Source organism: Anabrus simplex, chromosome 2 (genome assembly GCF_040414725.1).
Source record: "Anabrus simplex isolate iqAnaSimp1 chromosome 2, ASM4041472v1, whole genome shotgun sequence".
Lineage (NCBI taxonomy): Eukaryota > Metazoa > Arthropoda > Insecta > Orthoptera > Tettigoniidae > Anabrus > Anabrus simplex.
The window spans coordinates 1197776089-1197803725 of NC_090266.1; the positions used below are offsets into that span (position 1 = coordinate 1197776089).

The following is a 27637-nucleotide window of genomic DNA, read 5'->3' on the forward strand; positions in this document are numbered from 1 at the left end:
TTGTATGTTGCCGGTTCCCGTATTGGAAAACCATCAACTTTGTTTGTTTACGCGCCAGGTAACGACAAAAAATATCGTGTACCTTAAAGCTTTACAATGAAAAATATCTCCATAATGTTGATTGGAATCAGTGTTTTCTTTGATAGTTATTTCCTACGAAGAAAGAGGAGTAAGTTTTGCCAAATTATCTTTACGCCATCAACTTATCAAATTACTTGATTTGAATGGGGGATAATTATGGCTCTGTGAGGGATTTGAAGACCTGTTGAAAAGTTCCCATCTACGTTACAGTCAATCAGGGTTATTTCTGGGCAGTGATAAGCTGTGATCTATTTGAGCATTTCCTTATTCACAATCAAGATAGTAATATTGCAGGTAATGAAAACACTTTTTACCAGTAGTCTGTTACTAACTTTTGGTAGCAGTAAAAAATTAACTCATTTGATGTTGATGATGTAGTCATTTGTATTATTCTGATTTTTGCGTGCAGTACAGACTGAATTTCTGCTAATTCTTTTCTTGCTATCTCCATAATGTTGATTGGAATCAGTGTTTTCTTTGATAGTTATTTCCTACGAAGAAAGAGGAGTAAGTTTTGCCAAATTATCTTTACGCCATCAACTTATCAAATTACTTGATTTGAATGGGGGATAATTATGGCTCTGTGAGGGATTTGAAGACCTGTTGAAAAGTTCCCATCTACGTTACAGTCAATCAGGGTTATTTCTGGGCAGTGATAAGCTGTGATCTATTTGAGCATTTCCTTATTCACAATCAAGATAGTAATATTGCAGGTAATGAAAACACTTTTTACCAGTAGTCTGTTACTAACTTTTGGTAGCAGTAAAAAATTAACTCATTTGATGTTGATGATGTAGTCATTTGTATTATTCTGATTTTTGCGTGCAGTACAGACTGAATTTCTGCTAATTCTTTTCTTGCTATTTGTTTTACGTCACACCGACACAGATAGGGCGATGATGGGATAGGAAAGGCCTGGGATTAGGAAGGAAGCGGCCGTGGCCTTAATTAATGTACAGCCCCAGCATTTGACTGGTGTGAAAATGGGAAACAACGGAAAACCATCTTCAGGGCTGTCGACGGTGGGGTTCGAACCCACTATCTCCCGGATGCAAGCTCACAGTCGCGCGCCTCTAACCACACGGCCAACTCGCCCGGTACAGACTGGATTTGAGTTCGTTCCATTGTCATTTATTTTTGACAGAACGACGTCTGTTGGGTCAGCTAGTAATAATAATAATAACAATAATAATAACAATAATAATAATAATAACAACAATAATAATAACAACAACAACAACAACAACAACAACAACAACAACAACAACAACAACAACAACAACAATAATAATAATAATAATAATAATAATAATAATAATAATAATAATAAACAGTTACAGTCTAAAAAGACAACTGTAAAACAACATATGTGACCACAAATATGAAGTCATTTGAGCTTATGAACAAGGAAATGTACTCGAAACTGAAGGAGGTGCTAAAATTCATTATGGTTAATGCCTCTGGAGAACAATGAGACAATATAGACAGTAATTTTTTTTTTTAAAATTCCATTTCTTGAGGGAATGATAAGCTATTAGGAGCAGAACATGGAAATCTAAAACCTACTCTCTTCAAATAGCTTACTCAGAAAACAAAGATGGGGTTCCTACACCTACCCATCCGAACTGACGTATAAAACTTATTGCTTTCTATGTAGTGATACTTGGATTAGCCACTTCAAAGCTAGAAGGCATTGCATGCTCAAAATTTCCAGTGAATCAGAGACCAACAAAAGTTTATGAACAACCAGCATCCTGATGTTGAAGGCAAGTTAAGGGAAATATGAGCTCAAATATGTTTATCATTCTGCTGAATCTGTAATGTTCTACAATCTGTTGGAACACAAAACTTTAGCAGCAAGGGGTAATTCATGATAAGGTGGAGAGCACAATAAAGAATGCCATACTGTGCTGCTGTTTTCCCATTATGAATGCAGCAATAAAATGAAGCCATGCTCATCATTGTCTCTTCTGTAATTTGTGCAAGTCTTCACAACATTAAAACTAAAGCAATGACTTAACTCTATTAAATCGAGAATGGTGACAAGAAATTTTAATATTGTTCTTTGCTCCTCGCATCTCATCAATCTGAGAAACAGCAAGTTGCTTACAATACTAAAATAACATGAGTGTTCTGACTTCCAAAACACTGCTTTCAGACTATGCATGTCTTTCAAATACAGTAAGAGCTTGATTAGATGCTGTACAAAGGACCACATGAACACTGCATATTAAGTGGGAAGAAACTAAACAATATAATTATGTAATTTGTATTTGTATGTTTCTCATTAGAAAAGAACTATATAGTGACATTTTATTGAAATACAATAATTAAATAAAACACAGTACACCATACTAAAGATACAGTATTACATCCTTCTGACATGATTTAAAAAAAAATAGTTCTTAACATAGATGATTAAATTCCTAACGAATCTGCGATCAAGATTTACGTTATCATGATTCTGAAAAATTTATAATTTTTTTTTTTTTTTGCTAGGGGCTTTACGTCGCACCGACACAGATAGGTCTTACGGCGACGATGGGATAGGAAAGGCCTAGGAGTTGGAAGGAAGCGGCCGTGGCCTTAATTAAGGTACAGCCCCAGCATTTGCCTGGTGTGAAAATGGGAAACCACGGAAAACCATTTTCAGGGCTGCCGATAGTGGGATTCGAACCTACTATCTCCCGGATGCAAGCTCACAGCCGCGCGCCTCTACGCGCACGACCAACTCGCCCGGTAATTTATAATTTATCCAATAAGGAAAGAGCATTCCTTTTCACACTCAAACACAGACAAGCTTCAATAATCTGAAAACAACTGAAAGACAATCTTAGAACTGTTAAAACAAACTGGTAGTAAGAGATGTTATAAAAGGTTTCTTTCTTCTCTCGCTTCCCTAACCATCATATCTACATTGGTACATAATTTTTTCTAAGAAATCCTAAATTGGCCTCTTTCTGCCTCTACAGTATTAGTCCATCAGTGTATTCTGTACCGTGGCTGCGTGGTTTGGGGTCCTTAGCTGTCAGCTTGCATTCGGGAGATAGTGGGCTCGAATCTCACTGCTGGCAGCTCTGAAGGTGGTTTTCTGTGGTTTCCCATTTTCACACCAGGCAAACGCTGGGGCTGTACCTTAATTAAGGCCATGGCCTTGTACTAATACTCAACATGGCTTAGCTGTGTTGATACTGCTACATACCCAATTGTGCTGAACACACTATGCTGCGAAGCATAGCAATTATTTCCCTAGAATGTGTGTCAAGAGGAAGACGGTGTGCAGTATGTTTTAGAGTGAGTGTGTGTGTGTGTATGTGTAGTAATTATTGGCAATGGGAAATGAAGGACGTCGTAGTCATGTTCAAATTCCACTTTTTAAATAACAGTGCATGCAAAACTCTGACCGTATCCAATTTATTTTAACGCGCACAAATGAACCCAATATTGTTAGAACGCTTGCAACAGTCAGTTGTGTTGATAAAATATTGCTTTGTGCAATGGATAGGAATAAGCCAAAATATTCAACTTGCAGAGGGAGATAGTAACGTTTAGTTTTACCAATAATTACTGCTGTACTATAGTTCCAATTTTACGTTACAGTATGCTGTATACCATATGAGCATCTGTTTTTTGTTACATTATGCTGATTCTAGTTGGCCATCGACAGATCGGTTGTAGGCTCATTTGTGACGAGACCATCAATACATCATTTGTAGCAACTATAGCTACCGATTTGCTATATCGCTATTCATGTAATAGACAGTTTCAAATTTGAGATGGTGCTTGTTTTAATATATCTAATTTCTCCATTATAAATAATTCTTCCACCGAGCAAGTGACCGTGTGGCTAGGGTCACGTAGCTATCAGCTTGTATACCTGCCAACTTTTGAAAAGGGCTATCAGTAAAATTCACGTGCGACAAATAATCTAACAATTTTCAACATATTACCCCAGTTTGACGAAAATAATAATACTTCTGGGCTACAAAATACAATAATTCATGCTTTAAATAGAATACTTCAATGAAATCATATCTACTTACATCATAGGCCAATGACTTGTAGATGAACACATCAAGAAGAAATCCATGTTAAACAGCAGCAGGCTTGGTGAATATTACTTTGGAGAATACATAACATGACTTCCTTGATAAATTAAGTAGATATGCGATAAATGAAAAAGGCTTTACACAATAAAACTTCTTTAACGTAACTCAGGCAAGAAATAATATAATATACACTGCAAATCATATTTTAGTTAGACTTTAAAGTCATAGTTGTGGCCTTTTTAGCTTCCTGCAAAAAGTTTTGAGAAAATGTTTTGTCATAACAGGGACCAGAACTCCTGGTCTTCACAATAGAAATAGACTCCAGAGATTCACTGGACATGGATGATCTGAACTCTGTTCTATTTTTCTTCACAAGGGTGAAAACACATTCACATTCTGCATTGATATGGGGTATGGTCAGAATAGAAAGCATTAGTCTAGAAATTCGGTTATACTTAAGAAGTCCATCGGCTCCATGATTTCTTGATATTTGTGCCCAACTGGAATCACTTGCAGCATCTTGATTTGCAGCCAAAGTGTCATCTACCTGAAGAGCTGTGAACTGCCTCTCAAGCTCATTCACCACCTCATCTGTAGTTTCATTCCCTTTCTTGCATAACATGATAGGAAACATTTCCAAGAAAAAACAAATGGAAGAAAACTGTGCATCTTCAATTTTGTCCAACCTAGCAACTTGAGCATGCCTTTACACATCATCTTTGAGTGGAAACTTGATGATGATGATTTAGCCACAGGCAGTACAAAAGTAGTTTCTCACTGATGAAAAGAAAAGGGATTTATCTTTATCCTGGAGATCATTCACTATGCTCGAAGTCTGAATGCCAATAACTAACTCATCATCACTTTTTTAATTTAGAATCAAGTTGTACTCAACTTCAAGCAATGAGCAGCTTTTGACAATTTTTGGCTTAAACTTGTAACAACAATAGGATACAACCTGGCATTTGTATCACCGATTCCATCCGTTGCCAAAGAAAATTGTCCGTTCTGAAGACACCTAACAACTTCAGATAATGCATTTTTTGCCATTTTCTTTACAATGCATATAGTACAAACATGATGAAGAATTTATCAAGGAAGCACTAACATGATCAGCCACACTTCAGGGCACATTGTGTTACACCACAAAGGAAGTAAACAGACACTCGGCCCAAATTATGTTTGTTATCTTCCTTCGATTCAAAGTAATTTACGTGTTTAACACACTTCATATGATTACTTAAATCGTTTCTCCCACCATATGCAATATTAATATCACACCCACATACCATGCGAAAGGAAAATTTTTCTCCCTTTCTTGATTTTAGTATGCACGGAAAATCAACAGAATACGATTCTTTAAATGTCCGGAAGTACTGTTTGTTGAATTTATTCATGATAATCTACAATAGGAATATAGCGTATGAAAATGTCCGAGAACAATAATGTCCTGATATCTACTGAAACACCGAAAGGAACCTGGATCACTGAACGTCATATAAAATTATAACAAACAAGGGAGTCAAACATTTCATTAAAACATGACAAAACACACAAAGTCTTAAACCATTAAATGAACAGGACGCCAACCTTGTGAACAAAGAATATGCACATGGTAAAAAAAAATACACACTCGTGGAACAAATGTAATTCTTCTTCTTCTTTATAATTTACTACACTTCGCTAATAGCGGTATACCCCATTACTGGAACGAATGTAATTAGTCCAAAGAATACAGGAAACTGCGAAGCACGAAGTTATACCACAAAAACTCTAACACATTAAAATATGTCATAACCTTGAAAGGCCAAAACATTCAAGGAACGCCAACTTTGTGAACAAAGAACAACACTCACGTGGGCTAAGAATATGGGTTAAATTACAACAAGTGAATGGAGCCGAAAAAAGAATTTACGGAGCAGAGCCTGTCGACACCTAAGATCCATTTTAGTTTTGATCATATTTTTAAGTTAAATAGAACAAGACTGACAAGTTTTAACTGTGTAAAAAAACACTTAATTTGAATTTTATATTTTTCATTCAAAACAATCTTGACCAGCCTACAACTAACAATCAGTTCTAAATCTCCACTTGTGGTTGACAACACATTCTGACAGTTACGGTACGTCAAGAACATGAAATGATATAGGAGGGTTAAATGAACCTCGGTTTGTAATATCCTCTTTACCCAAAACTTATGACAGAGGAAGAAGATCCATATTAGTATTAGACATATGTTAAGTAGATAGAATAGGACTGACAAGTTTTGTGTTAAAACACCATTAATTTGTTACCCACAGTTATGTTTTGTTCACATTTAAAAAATTATTATCCTGGCATATTAGTCTTAAGAAATTATTAACGTTTGTATACTATACTATATATGGTTAAAACATGTACCTGACCTGATAAGTCTACATACATTCATGTAGATTCAAACCACATTAAAAGTGGAAAGTATTGAATAGGTGGTTATATTATATTATCCTTGAGATTCAATGCCTACCTAAGATTCACATGGAAGAACTGTTATCCCGGCTTTAAATTCAATTCCAATAAAGACAAAAACATCACACGATTAAAAGTACCTATCATATCAAAGAATGAGTAATCGACTATCGTGGACTTGCCTTCGGCCCTGCAAACAATCAATTGTATGGAAGTGGAGTGATTATCGAATGTTAATGTTTCAAGTTCTTGTCCGCGAAGTAGTAAAATGACACCGTCCATCCATAAAACCATAAAATGCTGCAATTTCCATAAATTTTACAGATAAACCGTAAAAGTTGGCAGGTATGAGCTTGTATTCGGGAGAGAGTGGGTTTGAATCTCACTGTCGACAGCCCGAAGGCGTTCTTCCATAGTTTCCCATTTTCACACAGGGCACATGCTGGGGTTGTACCTTAATTAAAGCCATGGTCGTTTCCTTCCCACTCCTAACTTTTCCCTTCCCATCATCACCATAAGACCTATATGTGTCCGTGCAATGTAAAACAAACAAAAAAAAAAAATCTTCCTTGCGTAAACGAGGCTCCCTAGACTTAAAAACTGGAAAAGAAGAGTGCATTTATTTTTAACTGAGATTCAATATTTTTGGTGCTTTTAATGCTCTTTATGAATCATGAGTTACAGTAAAACCACGATTACTCAACTTGTTTATATACTCTAGCACTTCGGTATTGATCTCCCATATTTACGCTTTTGGTATCACAAAAGAACCAGACACTTACGTGCCGTTTTCAGTTTCTCTCTTTGGTTCCACCAATAACAGATCATGTTTCCGATTGCATGTTATATTCTTTGGCTACTGGCTTCACACCTCATTTTTCTGTAAAAGACACTTCCTGTTTTTCATGCTATTCAACTCCATAACTTACAAAAAAAACACCCCACTCTATTGCACAAATAGGTCATAATCAAAAGGAAGTTGTTTTGGCAGGTATTAATGTTCAAGATTCATTGACTTTTGAAAAAAACAATTTTGCGCTGTTATTCTAGCACTACAAAACGGAATCCTTGTTTATCTTTGATGAATTAGGTTGTGGAGGGATGGTCTCATATGCAATCTTTAATTATTCTCTATTTTCCTTGTCCTGAAAAGCCGGTGTGTGTATGTGTGTGTGTGTGTGTGTGTGTGTGTGTGTGTGTAATGAATGAGGGGAATCTAATACACGAGTAAATATGGTAATTTCATCAATCCGACTGAGGAAGTGTTAAAGAAACTTTTTTTTGCTTATTTTGCTTAACGTCGCACCAACACAGATAGGTCTTATGGTGACGATGGAACAGGAAAGGGCTAGGAGTGAGAAAGAAGTGGCCGTGGCCTTAATTAAGATTAAGGTACAGCCCCGGAATTTGCCTGGTGTGAAAATGGGAAAACCACGAAAAACCATCTTCAGGGCTGCCGACAGTGGGGTTCGAACCCACTATCTCCCAAATACTGGATACTGGCCGCACTTAAGCAACTGCAGCTATCGAGCTCGGTTGTTAGGAAACAAATGTGTTTACAGTGGACTTGCGAAGTGCTAGTATATACTACAGTATAACTAACAGTTTTTGTGGCCCCGCTTATGCTGAAGTCAGGATAATAAGATTTGTGCAATGTTGATAATTATAATGAAGAGTCCAATAGTGATCTATCTCCTCTGTCCACTTTCATCTCTCCCCTCACCCTGTACCTCAGTTAGCAGCATCCAAAGCAGTAGTTTCACCATTAACTACCAAGCTGTACCACGCTCAACAAGCAACCACTCTGGGCCACATGCTCGAAATGCTCCTTTAATGCATAAAAGTACAATTTTCTGGTAAATTTTTAGAGTTACAGTAATAGTCTGATCCAGCATGTCTAAGCTACTGTATAACAGCAGTTGCAAGGGAGGCTGTATCTTCAAACCACCAGCTGGGAAGCGAGTCTTCCTTTTGAGAAAAAAATAGTAATCAGATGGGGATAAATCAGGGCTGTAAGACAGGTGTGGCAACATTGTCTATTCCAGGTTTTGGATAGTCTCCTTAGTTTTCCAACAGATGTGTGATTGTGTGTTCCCATATAGGAGCAAAATATCCTCCTAATATTGATGTTGTCTAATATGATTCCTGCTTGTGTTTTAAAGGGGCCTAACATCTAGGTCATCTCCCTAAGGATATATATATATTTTTTTTTACAAGTTGCTTTACATCACACCAACACCGTCTTCTTATGCCGCTCTCCACTCATTCAATCCATCTTGTTCTAGGTCTTCCTTTTGCTCTCTTGCCCTCGCCCTTTGCCTCCAGCATCTGTCTTGGAATTCTATTCTCCTCCATCCTCTTTACATGTCCAAACCACCTTAGTTTATTCTTTTCAACTCTCTCATTTAGCTTTCCTATCCCAACTTCCTTCCTAACATCTTCATTTCTCACGCTGTCTTTCGTTGTCTTTCATATCATACTTCTTTGGAATTTCACCTCACTGGCTTGAATTCTACAGTCTTGCCTACTAGTCAAAGTCCAAAGTCTCAGCTGCATAAGTCAGTATGGGTACATAGTACATTTTGTACATTATCTCTTTACTTTTCCTTGGTACTTCTTTGCTCCAAACAAGTTTTCTGCGTAGAGGCACGCGTCTGTGTGCTTGCATCCGGGAGATAGTAGGTTCGAATCCCACTATCGGCAGCCCTGAAGATGGTTTTCCGTGGTTTCCCATTTTCACACCAGGCAAATGCTGCGGCTGTACCTTAATTAAGGCCACGGCCGCTTCCTTCCCACTCCTAGCCCTTTCCTGTCCCATCGTCGCCGTAAGACCTATCTGTGTCGGTGCGACGTAAAACAACTAGCAAAAAAAAAAAAAACAAGTTTTCTCACACTTTGGTAGAATGCATTACTCTGCTGTACCCTCCTGCTAATCTCCATGTCCACCCTAGCATTTTGCATTAATTCACTTCCTAGGTATCTAAGGCTGTCTACAATTTCCAGACTATGACTTCCAATTTTCGTAGCGCCCTTTCCTTGTCTTTCCCCTCTCAACATCACCATAGTCTTGCTTTTCTCTGTACCGATTTTCATTCCATACTTCTCAATTTTTCGTTCAGTACCTCTAGTTGTTGTTGCACTCCCTTGTTATCCTTTCCCCAGATCACATCATCATCATCTGCAAATAGCAGTATTTTCATCTCTATCTCCATAGGCTCCCTTTGTTTCCTCTACAATTTCGTCCATAACCATAATAAACAAAAGGTGACAGCACACTCGCCCCTGCCTTAGTATAATCTTATTCCTAAACCATTCTGTCTTTCCAACTGGAGTCATTACTCTGCTGACACAGTTGTACATTGCTTGCACCATTTCTAACATTTCTCTTCTGAGTCCCTTTTTAACCATGGTTTCCCAAACCTTCTCTCTGGGAACACTATCATATGCCTTTTCTATATCTATGAAAGTCATGACCATATCCTTTCCATATTCCCAGGTCTTTCCCATCAGCTGTCTCATGCTAAACATTGGGTCCACTGTAGTCTTCCACTCCTGAAGCCATATTGTTCCTCTTGTAACTCACCTTCAATCTTTCTTCTCATTCTTCTTTCTAATATCCTTTCCAGTATTTTAACTACATGCGATTCCTCTATAGTTACCACAAACTTTCTTGTCCCCATTCTTAAACAGTGGTATTATTATCCCTTTCTTCCAGTCTTCTGTTCCACATACACTTTAGTAGTCAGTATAAACATTGCATACCAACAGGTCCAGCAGCCTTTATCATTTCAACACTGATTTCATCCATCCCTGTTGCTTTTCCCATCTTCATCTTTTGTACCACTAACTCCACCCTCTTGTGTTATATCATCCTCTGTTGTTGAGTAATCACATTGTATTACTTCTATCTCCCCTGTACAGTTGTTCACATTCAATAGCTTATCAAAATACTCCTTCCATCTTCTCTTTATATCTTTTGGGTGTGTTAACAGTTCCCCATCTTCATTTTTCACTAGCTTTGTGGTAACTTTCTGTCCTCTTACTTCACATAAGTCCATACAGCATTCTTTTACTATTATAGTGGAAACCAATTTTTTTAGTTTTGACTTAGTAAATACATAATTTTTAAGTTTTTCAGTCTGTCAAAACTAATGCAAGATTAATGAACTAGAAAATCCCTGAGAAAGGAAACATTTAATTTATAATTGAATATACCTGTATCTGGTTATCAAACCACCACCACCAAAGATTGAAGAAAGGAACTTTCACAAAGGATCATTTAGTGTGACTACAGGGCAAAGGGCAAACAATATACCTCGTGATCCACCAGCCCCTTGCGATCTAGTTCTATGCACCCCTTCACCTTTACTACAATTCTGAAAGACATCAGTCCCTCTCCCTAAACCGGGGTAATATAACGAGATGTGTGTTTACGGGCTAGAAGACGGCAGGAATCGTGAGCGCCACTATTAATTCATTACGGGTACCTCGAATGAAACCGTAAAATGAGTACAGATAAGCAGAACACGTTTTTAAAACAGGAGGTGGATGCACATACCAGAAGCACGGTACTGTATAGGCTGGGTAGTGGGCGCCGCAGGTCAAGTGTCGCAGTAGCTCACATGACAAGCAGGCGGGAATATTTGTGATAGTGGACAGTGCTCGAGGTAGGAGGTTCGAATCCCACATAAGAATTTTTTTAACAGCCAGTTGCCTGCATACTGGTTGCATACTTGATAGCTCCCAAGGACTGATTTGTTTATTTGACCCTGTAAAAAACCACATGTATCATTGGATTGGGTATGGTGCTGGGTTGGACGAGGATGAGGAGATGATGGTCTGTGACCAGTAAGCTACGTCGTACATGTTCCAAGCTTCGTAGACCAGAAGTAGCGCAAAGTATGCCTCATTGGAAAAATAACAACATGCGATGGCAGATAAGTATGTAGCTGCGCGAAGGGGAGGACCTCTCCCCTGCCCTGCCAAATCACCCGATCTTACGTCCCTGGATTTTTTTCTGTGGGACCATGTAACACAACTGGTGTAAGCACAGGATCCGGCCAGTCCTTGTCACCTTAGCTCATCACCGAGGCATGCCAATATGTTTTGCCAGATATGTTGCAATGGGCCAGACGGTCCTTACAACATCCGCGCAGCTTTCTATCAACCACGGAGGCCGTCAGTTCGAGCAGATGCTGCGTTAAACGACATGGATAACTGAAATGCTGTCACATGTTTCCTAGTCACAACCCAGCTTCATACAAACGGCCTTTTTCAGGGCCAAATAAACAAACCTATTGGTATTAAGTATACAACATTGCCACATCCCAGGCAACCGGCTTAAAAAAAGTACTTGCATGGGACTTGAGCCTTCTAACCGTCGAGCTCTGTCAACTATCACACATACCTTCCCCCCCCCTCGCTAGTTGCTTCACGTCGCACTGACACAGATAGGTCTTATGGCGACAATGGGACAGGGAAGGGTTAGGAGTGGGAAGGCAGCGGCCATAGCCTTAATTAAGGTACAGCCTCAGCATTTGCCTGGTGTGAAAATGGGAAACCACGGAAAACCATCTTCAGGGCTGTCGACAGTGGGGTTCGAACCCACTATCTCCCGGATGCGAGCTCACAGCCGCGCACACCTAACCGCACGGCCTTGCTTAAGTCTGTTTGAGATGAGATATTCTGAGATAATATTCTGGCACAGAACGAATAACATGTTATTGGTCTTATATCCCACTAACTACATTTGTATGGTTTTTGGAGATGCTAAGAGGCTGGTCCCTCAGAAGTGCCAGTAAATCTACCAACACGAGGCTGACATATTTGAGCACCTTCAAATACCACTGGACTGAGCCAGGATCAAACCTGCCAAACTGGGTTCAGGCCAGAGCTCCACCACCTGAGCTGATCAGCTGGCTGACCGAGTGCTTTCAAATATAACATCATGAAGTGCTTGGACTAGTCCTACAACACATTCAGGGTACCCAAAATGTCTTAAAACAATCCACACAGCATCCCTCGGCACAGTGTGAAAGGCAGTTTCCAGGTCATACAACACCAAAAGCAGAGGCAGTTGATCTCTGCATTTCCCCTGCAGTTATCTTGAACCTAGTGCTGCTACAGCTGCAAAACCCTCATCGAGATGCAGAAGTATCTTCTTGGAGACAATCTGAAGTCAATTCAGCAGGATTCTAGCAAAAAATTTACCTGCCGTAGAGAGCAAGTATATGAAACAATTGTAAGATTGATACCTTAAGTTAGAATTTCCTTGAATCATGTCCTCCTTAAAACATTAGCAGAGGTATACATATCAATGTCTGTGTACTTCTGTATTATGCTGCACTCATTGTGTGTATGTTTCCCCCTCCCCTCGCTTCCTATTACTAGCGAGAACGCCGGGGCCTTGACCTGTGTTGGGGAAGCCATCTTGTCAGTTTTACTCCTGTCTCTGTACCAGACAGACATGCCATGTAAGCTCTTTTGTAAGTTTCATTTTATTTTAGTTATACCTTTTATCTGATAACGTAAATTGAGCTTGTGGTATTATTATCTCCGTTCTGGATTCTCTTCCCGACCTGACATTTTCGTTAGTACTAGGAACTCATTTGATCATTAGTTCATAACTGACCCCTTTCCTAAAACACGTTTTCTTCTGCTTCCTGATTTTAATTTTTCTGATGTTAAGTTATGTTAATTTAGATCTTCCGTTATGGAGGCTATCACACTTGTTTTTCTAAAAATTGTAATTCCGCATCTGCATTAATTATAATGTACCCTATGAGTCAGATAAAGGGCGTAATATCATCCTGATCAAAAGTTATGATTGTTTTCTTAATTTCCATTTTAAACCTTGGGGATAACCTAAATATGCCTAACCATTCTGTAAGGTTAACTTTTATCACAAACCACTCTGGGGTAAATTGTTATTTAATTGTTTTAAAAAGGAGCTGAGAAAAATGAATACCAATCCGTTCAACGGTGTTTTGTCACTCGTTGACTGTCTGATATTAATTTTATTTGGTGGTCGTCTTTGTGACATTTGTCACAGATATTGGTGTTTTTTTTTGGCGTTATTACTGGGGAGTTGGATTGAATTAGTTCGGATAACTTTGGGAATTGGTTGACTGAAGCTTGTCTTGGAATTTTGGTGGTGATTATTACGGTACCGATATTACCCTTAATTTCACCACGCTATCTGATTATTTATTGTGTGATCTGGTTTTATTCCCCCCGGTGATTTAATCCGTGAATAATTGAATTAAGCAGTAACTTCTGCTTAACCTGAAATGCTCTTGAAGAGTTGCTGATGATATTTACTGAATTACCTTATTTCACCACTTCACTGCATTTGCGGTGTCATTCAGGATCTATTCCCCTGTGATCTAATCCATGATTAATTGAATTAAGCAGTAACTTCTGCTTATCCTGTAGTGGTCTCTGGAGTGTTGTTGATATTTACTGATTTACCCTATTTTTCCACTTCTCTGGATTTGTGGTGTCATTCATGAACTATTTCCTGCGATTTAATTCCTAAAAATTGGATTATGCAGTTTCTTCGTGTTAATTTGGTATTGAGCCAGTTCTGCACCTTGATTAGGTGGGATACCATATGATTTATAATATTTCGGATTTTGCTTGATATTCTTTCCCTGTTAATTTATGCACCCTGTTCTGTATTAACACCGTGCTAAGGATCGGATTCTTTTCTCTCTATTTATGCTTGAGAATTCATTTAAATGACTAACTACTTGCTCCATCCTTCTTGGACTTTAATTTCAGATCATTCCTTGATTAATTCACTGATTTATTTAACTTGGTGTAATGTTCACATTGCGTTATTATTAAATTCAACTATTTCAAAAACCTAGGTCTATACTTTCATGATTAAGGTTACTATATTAATTTTAAAGAAAGAGGCATGATTGCAATGATCCATTGTAAAGGCATCTTCCACATTTACACCTTTGAGGTAAGTTGTCTTGCCTTTAACTTGTATTAACTTATTCCATTTACTGCTTCTGTCGAGCGATTCTATGTGGTAATTTATTTTGGGTTTTCTGGGTGTCGGTGTGTTGGAACAGTCTTGGATAATCTCTGTGCACTGGGTTACTTACTGTTATTGAATTGTTAACTGACTGTCACCCGGTACGTTACTGAGACTTGAGTACCACTGTGTCATTATATTTAATGTCCGACTCGTTGGCTGAATGGTCAGCGTACTGGCCTTCGGTTCAGAGGGTCCCGGGTTCGATTCCCAGCCGGGTCGGGGATTTTAACCTTCATTGGTTAATTCTGACGGCTCGGGGCTGGGTGTTTGTGCTGTTCCCAACATCCCTGCAACTCACACACCACACATAACACTAACCTCCACCACAATAACACGCAGTTACCTACACATGGCAGATGCCGCCCACCCTCATCTGAGGGTCTGCCGTACAAGGGCTGCACTCGGCTAGAAATAGCCACACGAAATTAAAAATTATATTTAATTTCTCTTAATTGGTGCCTCACGTTACAGCGGTACAGTGAATTATATGTATTTGACTTGCAACTCCGCACGTCACTGTGTTAATGTTGATTTATTCTGATTTGGCTCGTCTCTATGCTAAATGGTTTACCAACTCACAGGTTGCACTTGGTTTATGTGGTATGTATTCTTACCTGGCACCTCACAGTGTTAAAATGGTTTTTCCATGTCATCGCACCCTACATATTAATGTTTTATCACTAATCGAACGTCATACAATAATTATAGGAGAAACTTCAATGGCTTTTTTTGAAGAAGGTGATGTTTGCATTTTCACGTCAGCAGGTACTGCCCGAGTTACACCACATTAAAATAATCGAGGAAAATATCTGGTTTTCAGAGGTTAGCCTCTACTCTGCATTAGTTTAAGAGGAATGTTGTCTGGTTTGAGAACCTTTCTTGGTTTCAGGCTTTTAAAGGCTTTGATTAACTCTTGAATATATGATGGGGCTGCAATCCAAGGTTGAGGAGGATGTTGCAGCAAGTGTTACAGAAAGTCTTCAGCAGCAGTGGAGACACTGTTTTAAAATGAGCAGAGGTGTTCTTTCCAGAGCAGCAAAGTGTCTTCGCTGTCAGTAAGGATGGTGGTACTATCAGCAACTTTCAGAGTTTTTGACAAGGAGCAAATAGGTCCGTAAAGTTTATTCCTACAAAAGTTTTGTAGATCCTTGACATCTGATAAACTTAGGAGTTTCTTGGCTTTTGTAGCCACCAGTTGGTGGTGATTTCTCTCCTTTCAGTCTGACCTTCCTACTTGAGCTCTTGAAAGAGAATTTTCTTCACCTTGGAGGATGGATCTTGAAAAAGGGACAAAAACAAAATACTCCCCTTAAGCACTGACGGAGCTCAGGATTTCTTGATTGTTATCATCAAACCACTTCTCTTGTCTTTTTCTTTGCTCTAAGCCAATGACTTTCCCTGCTGATTCTGTGGTGATATTTGGAACTGTGAGCCATTCCAATTCTGCATCTTTTATGTTGATAGGATTGCAAGTCAACCAATCCAAAACATTGTTTACCAATTATGTGGCATTAGTTTCATTGTGAAGCCTCAAAGTACACAATATTTTCTTGGAAGGGTTCTTGAAATGGGTATGAGCTTTTTGACGGATGTGAATCCTGAGTCAAGTGATGAAAAGTTGTAATCAGTCCAGCAGTTATCGATGTGTCTTGCTCTCTTTGTGATAAGGAAAGCTAGTTTGTAGCACTGTCATGTGATAACATAACCAATCTTTGGAGTGGGAGTGCATCCATATGGTCTTAATTAACCCAACCGCATCCGTAAGCGTACCAGTACGCTAACGTGATAAAGTGCTCTATAGCCATAAGCGTACTAGTACGCAGCACTCATTTTTCTGCTAAAAACGAGTTATGCTGCTTTCTGTTGGTAGACCTATTCATCTGCTAGGTAGTTCTTAACAGCTGTTTACTAGAAATGCGATTACCTGCACTCTGAGGGCTGATTTAAGAACTATTTCATCTGAGTGGTGCTTTAAAATTACTTGCAATTTCCGAACCTGATTGTTTGGAAACAATGGCTGATGAACAGAAGTATGTGTTCTTAAGTGGCAAGGATGATGAGGAAGATCCTGGTGATAATATGTATATATGTTTGAACCGTTGCGATGCAACAGCAAGTGAAAGTGAAACGGAAATTGACAACACTACGTCAGTGGCAGATGGAATTATGCACGGCACTGGTTGCAGTTTCAGGGACGTCATTGAACGGGATTGGGAGAAAAAGTTTGTGACACCAACACAGCACCCATTCACTGAAGTTAGTGGCTTGGGTCCTGGAGTGAATTTACCGGCTGGTGTCAACAGGGCGGCAATATTTGCTTTGTACATGAATGATAATTTCGTCGCTTATATAGTAGATCAAACCAAGTTCGGGTCTAGTGACAGCCAGTTTATGAAAATATCATCTGATGAACTCAGGGTACATTTTGCACTTGTGATTTTGATGGATCTGGTACAGAAACTTACACTTCAGAGTTACTGGAGCACAAAGTAAGTGTTGACACACCCTACTTCCAAACTATTATGCCCCGAAATAGATTTTTAGCCATAAATAAATATCTGCATTTTGTGGACAATGAAACTATGGACATGTCGGATCCATTACGAAAAATAAAACCAGTAGTTGATATGACGTCAACAACATTTTGATCAGTCTATATTCCTACGAGTGCTATATTTATAGATGAATCACAGATGAAATGCAGGGGAAGATTACATTTTATACAGTACAAGTCCAATAGAGCAATGTTTGGTGTCAAATTTTACAAACTATCAGATTCCAGCAATGCGTACACAGTATAAGCGACTTCAAAATGTATGTAGGGAAGGACAAAGTTTATAATACACCTGTCAGTACAAAAGTAGTGATGGTCATATTGCAGACATGTGGTCTTCTGAATAATTTATATAATTTATATGGATAATTGGTACAGTTCATCCAATTTGTTCTACAGACTGTATAATGCAGGGATGAACGTGTGCGGAACAGTGCATACTAACAGGAGAAACATGCCAAAAGACTTTGGTAAGGTTCGCTTAGAAGTAGGTGAAGCAGTGGTTTACTGCACCAATAATATTACTGCAATCAGGTGTAAGGACAAGAAGGATGTGTGCTTACTAACAACAATGCATTCTCTTGATTTGGCCGAATCTGGGAAGGTCAATCGTAAAACAAGTTCAAAGAAAATGAAGTCTACTGCCGCTTTAAGTTACACAAGGGTAATGGGGGGAGTGGACCTTGGAGATAAACTTCTGAGTAGGTTCCAAGTTGCATAGACTAGTGAACGGGAATACAGACAGAAAGTTTCAAGTGTTCAAAGAGAGACATTCTGAGGAAATTATTGCTATAATCACTTCAAAGAAGGCGTTGTCAAGCGACAGGCAGCTACACCTAGAGAATTGCAGTCCCGACTGATTAGCCAACATTTTCCCGTCAATATCCCCCCAATAGAAGCATAAGGAACTAAAACTGCAAAACGCTGTGTTGCATGTCGGTACAAGAAACATTTCCAGCCATACCTCACAAAAAAGACCTACTGACTTTCGAATCCCAGACTCCAAGCAACAAGGAACCTATTGCGTGTAGGTGCAAATGGGTGTTTTATTGAATTTTGGGAAGTTGGTAAAATTTTGTAACGCAATACGGGTTTACGCGTGACCAAGCACCAGCTGATCACCGTGCCGTTTCGCTGCGGACAAGTGAGAACTGGGTCAGCCGGTGAAGGTCACCACGTCACAGAGGTTACGTCACCTAGCGAGCCGATAGCCAAGGGGGAGCAACATTCCAGAGAAATCTGCTCACAAGTTTGAAGGACGAATCACGTTGCAGGATAGCTGACAGCCAATGAAAATCAGTGAAGGTGTCAGATGGTCGGAGGACTTTTCTAGAAAGAAGTCTAACAGTAGAGTTACTTGCAAGAAGTCGAACCGTATAGTTCCAGGAGAGACAGCGAACAGTGTATTTTCCAGAAGAGTTAGCAAACAGTGGTATTAACTGTTCACCTCTTGTACTGCACGACGACTATTATTAAAGAGTGATAATTCACATTTTCGTAAAATCAATTCAGTATAGTGCGATATTATTACTGCCGCACATTTTCCCGGGTGGAACTTTCCAAACCACGGACAGTCAGCGCACTCATTACGCCGAGCGTTACTGCAGAAGTTTGTAGAATGTTCCAGTAAGAACTACAAGGGAGGATGACCATCGAAAGAGAACCTTCGAGAATAAACCAGGCCTATGAACACTGTCTTGTTAGTAATATAATATATTACTCGAAATTCTGTCAGCTCAACGATGTACTGTAGACTGGTAAATGTGCTCGAAAATTGAAGTTTTGGTAGGACTGAACCCCAGTTTACATCACTGCGCCAGTTAAGTACCATAAGACAATCTAGTGATATACAACGAGTGTGGATCCAATTTTTATAATAAATTTCAGTTTCAGCTACCTCCGCAAACACCAGCCATCAGCATGGAGCGAACCAGAAGGAAATCCTGGAATTTTCTAAAACCTTGCTGGAGTGATTCAACGCTATTGGACTGCACCAGGGTCATGATGTGTTAAACCGACGTGTGCAAGCCAGCACGATGAATTTGTTCGTCCACAAGCCACCGTAGTGAAGAAGAGGAACCGACATCTATAGCGACATCCAGGCGCCGGAGATTTACATCGGAACAATAAGTACTTTTGTTACATTTCTTCTCTTTCAGTAAGTAGATGGATAGTTGGATTGTATTCTTATTTAACGAAATGTAGTTTCTTTAGTAATGTCTGTATTTAAGTGGTGGTGATGGTAGAGTAGTCATGGATTCATCGAATCATTAGTTTCATTTTTTTTTTCTCTTTTGCATTTTCTTGGGATATTGCTATTTGATTCAGTGATTGATAACCCCAGTTGCTAGTGAATTTCACACGGTTATGAACAATTAACGTCTTCTAAAGGAATTATGGGGGAATGAAGCATAATAATAAGCATAGTAATAATAAGAATAAAATATGACTTCATAAAAAAAAATCATGACGACGAGGATGAAATTAGATTGATTTTAGAAGGGAAGGTGATTGCTGTGGACAGTAGGCAGCTCATCGAGAAGATGCTTTTAGGAGCAATAATCGGGGAGTTAATATTAATTATTATTATAAAAATAAAAATGAGTCAGAAATTTTAAATGGTTGTTGAGGATTGATGATGATGATGCTTGTTGTTTAGAGGGGCCTAACATCGAGGTCATCGTCCCGTAATGGTACGAAATGAGATAACAACAAAAAATGAAAAGCATCCACTGACCAAAATTTTAAAAAAATGTCATGAAGAATGAATGGATGGACATGAACGCAACAAAAAAACACAAACAAAAGACCAGTGGATCAGACTCAAAAAAGATTGTAAATAATAGTATTAGTGACCAAGGGAACCACTTATAAAGCACAATGATGCTAATGGCACTTATCGGTAGTAAAGGAGAACCATGTTATTTCTCAAGCTGCGGTACTAATCAAAGGTAGCGTAAACTCACGGTGTTCCAAACATTAAGGTACTACTCACAAGTATTGTACGTCGTAAAGGTAACGCAGACCTATGGTGTTTCTCACAAAATGGCGCCACTCATAGCCAACGCAAACCGATGAGGTTCCTCACCTAGGTGTACTAATCAAGGGCGCCGGTATTCCCGTGGTGTTCTTACAGAGTGGGTACTAATCACTGGCAATGCAGACCTACGGTGTCGCTCGTATAGTTGTACAACTCACAGGCTACGCCCAGACGCGTGGTGTCACTCGCACAGGTACAACTCACAGGCAACGCCCAGACCTGTGGTGTTGCACATATGGGCACGACTCAGGGGTACTGGAAACCCACACTGAACTCCACTTGAGTGCTACGAATCACAAAACTATAGAGTACCAAACAGAGTGGTACTACTCGCAAGTAAAAGCGACCGATGGTGTTCCGCGCGTGATGGTACTAATCAAAAGTAGTTTCATGATTCTAAGACAATCATTCCTTGCCCCTTTTAGTCGCCTCTCACGACAGGCAGGGGATACCGTGGGTGTATTATTCGTCACCCTCCCCCACCCACAGGGGGGGGGGTTTCGTCCGCGAGAGGTATTTTATTTCCCTCAAGTCCGCCGGCAAGCTGGTTAGGACCCCCCTATCTGCCACCTGGGACGCGCCACGTGGGAGTATCACCTCTCCCCCTGCTACGCACGCTTGCGTGGCAGGTTCGTGGGGTTGTTGAGGATTAAAACTAAGCGATGATTGTAATGATGGATTTTTATGATGATATTTGACGACATGGGACCGCTAGGTTACATGTTAGTCGCAAAGATTATAGTGATTTATGGCGATATAATTAAGTGCTCAGGGAATAATAATGATTTTCCGCCCAACAACTGGTATTGTGTAATATATGACCCGATTTTTTTTTTTTTCCCCTGAGGGTTACAAGCGCGTTCTTCGAAGTTCCCTAACTGATGGTGGTGATGATTATTTCTTCAATGCTATTCTTTTACTCATCCTATTTTGTCGTTTAAAACAAGTCATGGTGAATCTTTACTATTATTGGCTAATAATACGAGGGTCTTCAACCTAATTCTGAAGGGAGACATAATAATAATAAATAATAATAATAAAAATAAAATCCTCGACAGTGTGATATAATCTGTTGATAAACAGTTGGGGGAGATTGTGTTACTGCGCGACAGCTTATCCCTGTGTGTCTAGGAGTGTTTATTCTTTCAGTGATTTTCTTGTGATTTATTGTCCAATGATATTGTAGTTCACATTGATTGCGCGTTTTGCTACGTGATACTCTATCTATCCACAGTGTATTAGTTAGTGAGATATCGTTTCATATGGTTTATAAAATGAATACAGTCGAACAAAATCTATGAAAGAGGGGAAATATGCCAAAGAATTTCCAAAGAGTTTTGCAAAGAATTTCCAAAGAATTTGTTTAGAATTTTCTAAGAGATTTTCAAAAATGTGTCAAAGAAATTGTAAAGAAATTCTGTCGAAGTATCTTCTGATGATAATGTTTTGAGATTTCCAAGTGTTTTGCAAGCCGATTTTCAGAGTATGGGAAAAATAGTTTTTTTAAAATTTATTGTGCTAAATCTTCTAAAGCAAGATAAAGGAAACTTCTAGAAAGAAAATAATAATTTATATTTTCAGATGAAAGACATTGTAATTTGGAAAGAGTTGACTGGTGGGAAGTATTCAAACTTTCACGAGGAGGAAAATAATTTATAAAGATTGATGAAGCAAGGGAATATTGTAAATTTCATGGTTTAATGTAGCATTTTCCTTTTTTTGATCATAACATTATCGCTAACTTTGTGAATTGGTCAAATGTTGCAGTTCCTTACGTGGAGAATTGACCTAGGGTATGGCTTCGGAGAGTGTTTCATTGAAGATGAAATCGAAGCTAATGGAACCCATGAGCATGCTGTGGACTCATATTTATTTTGCTAACGAGAAGCAGTTAATTTAAATTATGTTTGTGTAAATATATTTTCTCTTCCTTTTTCTTGCACTGTCCAGACTGTTTTTTTATTTTAATAAATAGTATTGTTATTTTGTTTTGATTTTTTTTTCCATGTTATGTCACCTATCCAGTCACTTATGGCCCTGCAAATATAAATTTTCTGAAGGTCGGTCCCGAAATAGTAAAGTTTGCCCTGCGAACGGTCTACCCTTTTGGGACTCTCGCTCCGCCGACTGAGCGACCCCGGAGAAGGAGACAATATATCTCTTGCTTCACAACTCTTTTTTCTGTAAAGAATCCTGAATTATGTCCATAAATACAGAATTTATGCCGATTTATTCAGAGGTCTACAAACTGAACAAATTGTGTGAAAATACATGGTTTCCCAGCCCTTTCTGCTATAGGAGGAGGTGGATGCGGATGGGTTAACGTCTCAATACGTGATGAATATATAATCATGTAACTAAATATATACTGGAGATAAAAGGCCCAAAGTGGGACAGAACAGTTTACCTTATGCTTGGTTGCCTTTGTCATTATGTGTTAAGCTTGCATTAATTTCTGTTGTAAGCAGAGCGAATCCGAGTCATACTTTTCTCTTCAGAAGTGGAAGTCAGTTTTATACATTCTTTGACTTCTTGGTAGGGAATCAAACCCAGCTCTTCCAAGAGAACTGAGCATGCCTTAACTGCCTCACATTCATTAACCTCAGTCCCTCCTGGTTCTTTCTTCTGTGAACATAATCATCGCAAGACCTGCCCCCTAGATATATCAAGCACCACCAAGTCTTACCCCATAAAAGGATGTCATGACTGCAATTCATCCAACATCATTTACCAGCTTCAATGCAGACTCTGCCCAAGTTTCTATATTACCTTAACTACCAACACTCTGGCCACATAAGTATGTGGTCACTGCAGTACCTGCAAAACCTGCAAATTGGATCTTCCTGCCCTCATTTACATCCAGCACCATCAAACCACATTTGATGATGGTTTCACAGTTACAGTCCTTGCACATTTATTCCCATCCTCCCACTCCTGCCATTGGAAATTCCAAAGATGGACATCAACTGCTGCTCAGGTTCAGGAAAGCACCCAACCTTACAACTGCTCCTTTTTCCATTCTCTTGTCTCGCCCATCTTCCCCTTCCTTTTACCTCATAACAGTATCTATTATTATCAACAATAATCACCACCACTCTTATTCTATCCTCCATTGATGAAAGCTGCAGCCAAAAATCTAGAACCCACATGTTTCTTTTCTGTGTGCTCTACTCATGCGTGCTTACATGGTATGTTGTAGCTCTCCATTTCTTTCCTACACATATACCTAGGTACCTATTCTGTTTCAGTAAGCTTACTTATCTGAGTATTTATGAAAATGCCAGGGACTGTTACAACTTCACCAGGTGCAATGCAGAATTTAAACTTAAGTAACATATTCTACTGGATGTAAGAATTAAATCATGAATCAAATATGCGAGAAATCTTTGAATTGTGTATATTGTGAAATTCTTATCAACCAGTGCTTTCTCTTTCTTTCATGGGAAGGAGGTGCTGGAATTCACAGGAAAAAAAAAAAAAGGAGAAAATCACTGGACATTTTAAACATACCGTATAATCTCGAGTACCACCCACACTGTTTTTTTCAAAAAGATCGCTTCCAAAATTGGGTGCATAGCTTATTTAAATTTTGGGAAATTTATCTTTCTGAATGAGTGTAAATTGGGCATCACCGGCGGCGCGGCTTGGAAACAATGCTCTCTCCGCTCTCAGTATACGTGACTTCCGCGCTTGGTGTCAGTCTCACGCACGTTCTCGGAGTATTAACATGAATTCCACAAAGCGTTTGCGATCTTTTACTGCAAGTGAGAAACTGAAAGTAGTTCGGGAAACCAAAATTATTGGAAATTGTGCCGTTGGTAGGAAAAACGATATTGACGAATAGTGTATTCGCGATTGGAGAAAGAAGAAAAATGTGCTATGAACATGTGGTGCTGATCGTAGAGCTTTTTGTGGACTGAGTGTACAGTTTCCAGAAATTGAAAGAAACTTTATAAATATGTGACAGAAAGGTGGGAATTGGGATATGGTGTGTCAACTTAAATGTGTCAGCTAAAGGTATTAGAGATTGCAAAGGAACTTGTGACAGAAGGGTTTAAGGCAAGCCGAAGATGGGTTTGTAATTTTTATAAAAGAAATGGGTTGAGCGTACGAAGGCGTACCTCCATTCCACAGCATCTTCCTGGTGCCTACGATGAGAAGTTATTGTTGTTTCAGCGTCACATAATTCGGTTGAGGAAGGAAAATGCATATTTGTTTTCCCAAATTGGCAATGCAGATCAGACGCCAGTCTACTTTGAAATGCCAGTGGACAGGACTGTGAATGTTAAGGGTACGAAAAGTGCTACCATTAGAACAGGTGGTACTGAAAAACAACGGTGTACAGTAATGTTGTGTATTCTCGCCAACGGAACCAAATTGCCGCCATACATTGTTCTCAAGCGAAAGACGCTTCCTAAAAGTCTACCCACTGGTGTTATCATCAGATCTCGGAACTCTGGCTGGAAGGACAGTTCACTTGTGGAAGACTGGGTAAAGTGTGTCTGGCAACGTCGCCCTGGTGCATTATTGGGACAAAAGAGCTTGCTTGTTCTCGACAGTCACCGAGGCCACACAACAGACGCTGTGAAGAAACATTTCAAGGATGGGGAAACCAACCTAGCAGTCATTCTGGGCGGGATGACATCTATGCTACAGCCGCAGGATGTCTGCGTGAACCGTCCATTTAAAGCAGCCTTGAGACAGCTCTTTACAGAATGGATGGCGGCCGATAATCACACACTGACGCCAACTGGTCACATTCAGCACCCGGAAGTTCAGCTGCTGTGTTTGTGGATTCTGACGGCATGGAATCGTATCCCTGGAGACCTCATACAGAAGAGCTTCAGGAAATGTAGCATTTCTAATGCTATGGGTGGCAGCGATGACATTTTGTGGGAAGGTGATGGTGATGAAAGTTCCGAAGTTAGTACTGATGATGATGAATGAACTTGGATATCGTTCTGGAAATGTTTGTTTACTTTTATCTGCATTTTCTAATCATTTGATGTGTATTAGTAAAGATTGTAGGCCTAAATAATTTTGACTTCACTTTTTTTTTTTTTTTAATTTTGTTCTTTCAAAATAAGGGTGCGGGCTTATTCGGTGGCGGGTGGTATTCGAGATTATACGGTATATAATTTTCATGCAGTACAACTTACATTAAATTTAAAATAGCTTCTAGACTTTAGTAGACATGTTGCCATTCTCCTCGGGCTCGTTTCTATATCATACTTTTGGTATCTACTACAGAATGACCACCTTGAAGCAGCCATGTTGTAACATACTTAATTGGATCACACACAGTAGAGAAGTCCAACAACTTTTACGACCATGAGTGAGATTAATGTTTTCACTGACAGGGAGGGCATTTCTGGACTCACGATGAAGTTAATCTGGGAAAATCCCCTTTCCTACTTACTGGAAGAAATGCCTACAGTATTCAGAGTGCACCCAATCTTACACATTTCCTTGGGCATTTCTTCCCTGAATTTCCGATGATCTTCGGAGCCTCAAATGGCGTCCTTTTAACCAAGCTGAAATAATCTTGCCAGTGTGTGTATTACTTTTTCCCCACAAGGCACGCAGACCGATGCAGACACCACGTGAAAGAATATTCCGTTTTGAAAATCGAAACAATGTTAACATGTCAGTGCGATAAAACACTTTCTATCAATTTTGCCAATTTCAAAACAGACGGAGCTGAAATATATTTTAATTTCATTAACCTGAAAAGTATTTTTTATGATTCTACACAGAGGTTTTAGAACGCGGTTCCAACACGTTCTGCCAGAAAAAATACTTATTAACCATCTGTATATCCAAAGCCGGCACAGCAAGGCAATTCGGTAATAACTAACTACGGTCATAATGCAACTTGATAATTTCACAGTAACTTATGCTGAAAAATGTTAAAAATTTATGTAGTATACTTTACCTTTCCAGCAACTAAAGACTTGTAAGCTATTTTTAAAATAACGTAAGTCCAGAACATGTGCAGTATCAGCAGGAGGAAAAGGAGTGCATTGAATATGTAGTATGCAGGAAACATCGCCACCAACTTTGGCGCAGTAATTGCAGTACTGGAAAAGATAATAAAGGAAATAATTAACAAAGTTTAGAATAAAATTAATATTAAAAATGAATTCTACACTGATACTGATTACAAACCTGTATATAATATGGAAGGGAAAGATACCTAGACGGGTAACAATCCACAACAATGTGAAGGCCACGAACAAAGCATCACACAGCTTTTGATAATTAGCATATTTCGCTAATTTAGCTGCCTGTAAATAAAATAAAATATGTGAGACAAAAAAATATATAAAAGTAACAATGTTAAATCAGGTATCAACATGAATAACATGAGTATGAAACAAATACAGCATAATTACTTCTCCCTTCAGACTTACTTTGCCAGCCCCGCGGTGTAGGGGTAGCATGCTGGCCTTATACCCGGAGGGTCCAGGTTCGATTCCCGGCCAGGTCAGGGATTTTTACCTTGATCCGAGAGCTGGATCAAGGTCCACTCAGCCTACATGATTACAATTGAAGAACTATCTGACAGTGAGATGGCGGGCCCGGTCTAGGAAGCCAAGAATAATGGCCAAGAGGATTGTTGTGCTGACCCATACAACACCTCATAATCTGCAGCCCTTCGGGCTGAGCAGCAGTTGCTTGGTAGGCCATGGTCCTTCGGGGCTATTCCACAATGGGGTTTGGTTTATATATTTCTAAATAATTTTGAGTATGATTTAATAGAATCTGATGATCTTTCAAGAACAAAGCATGTCATTCTATTTTAATTGTTTCTTTTTCAAAAATAATTGTTATAATAATATTTTTCAGGTAGTTTATAAATATATTTATTCATAAATTAGTTTTGACAAACTGAAGAGGCTAACAGTTACAAATTAACTGTGTCAAAACTTAAAAGAAATGGCGTCAGACGTTAAAAAAAAAATCTGTAACATGTCATATTTATTCTAGGACTTTTGTTTTCATTTCTAACTACGTAAGAACGTGCGCGTAATTCTTCTGCTTTAAAAGTAATATTTTGTACCTTTCTGAGATTTTGATCACATTTCTGCTTAGTTCTATACATAGTCATTTTTGTCATATTCCAACGAATTTTATGCTACTGGCATGTGAGTTTCTGTGGCAAATTTTCATATAATACAACTGTAACATGTAGGTGGTGTATTTCTGTGGAAGGAATATTTCTCAGCTTTAGTATATTTTGAGCAGGTAGTAGTAAAAGCATCTGCAAAGGAGGTTTATTGGAAATTCCTAATGAGCTCAAACTTGACAGTGAAAGACAGCATTTTAAATAAGGCAGCTAGGCTTGGGATGTCTTAGTCTCATACTTATCTGAATGTTCATGTTCCTAGGATATTTCTTTCCTAGAAAAGTGA

The 27637-nt window shown here is 39.0% G+C and overlaps 1 protein-coding gene across 1 annotated transcript in view; it reads right to left on the reverse strand.

The window, feature by feature from the left end:
- schlank (ceramide synthase schlank) overlaps window positions 1-27637 on the reverse strand; it is a 240327-nt gene that overhangs the window by 45813 nt on the left and 166877 nt on the right. The window contains exons 6-7 of the mRNA XM_067139817.2: window positions 26391-26509; window positions 26158-26302 (exon numbers count right to left, since the gene is read on the reverse strand). Coding sequence (XP_066995918.2) covers window positions 26158-26302; window positions 26391-26509 — 264 coding nt within the window. The remainder of the gene's footprint in view (window positions 1-26157; window positions 26303-26390; window positions 26510-27637) is intronic.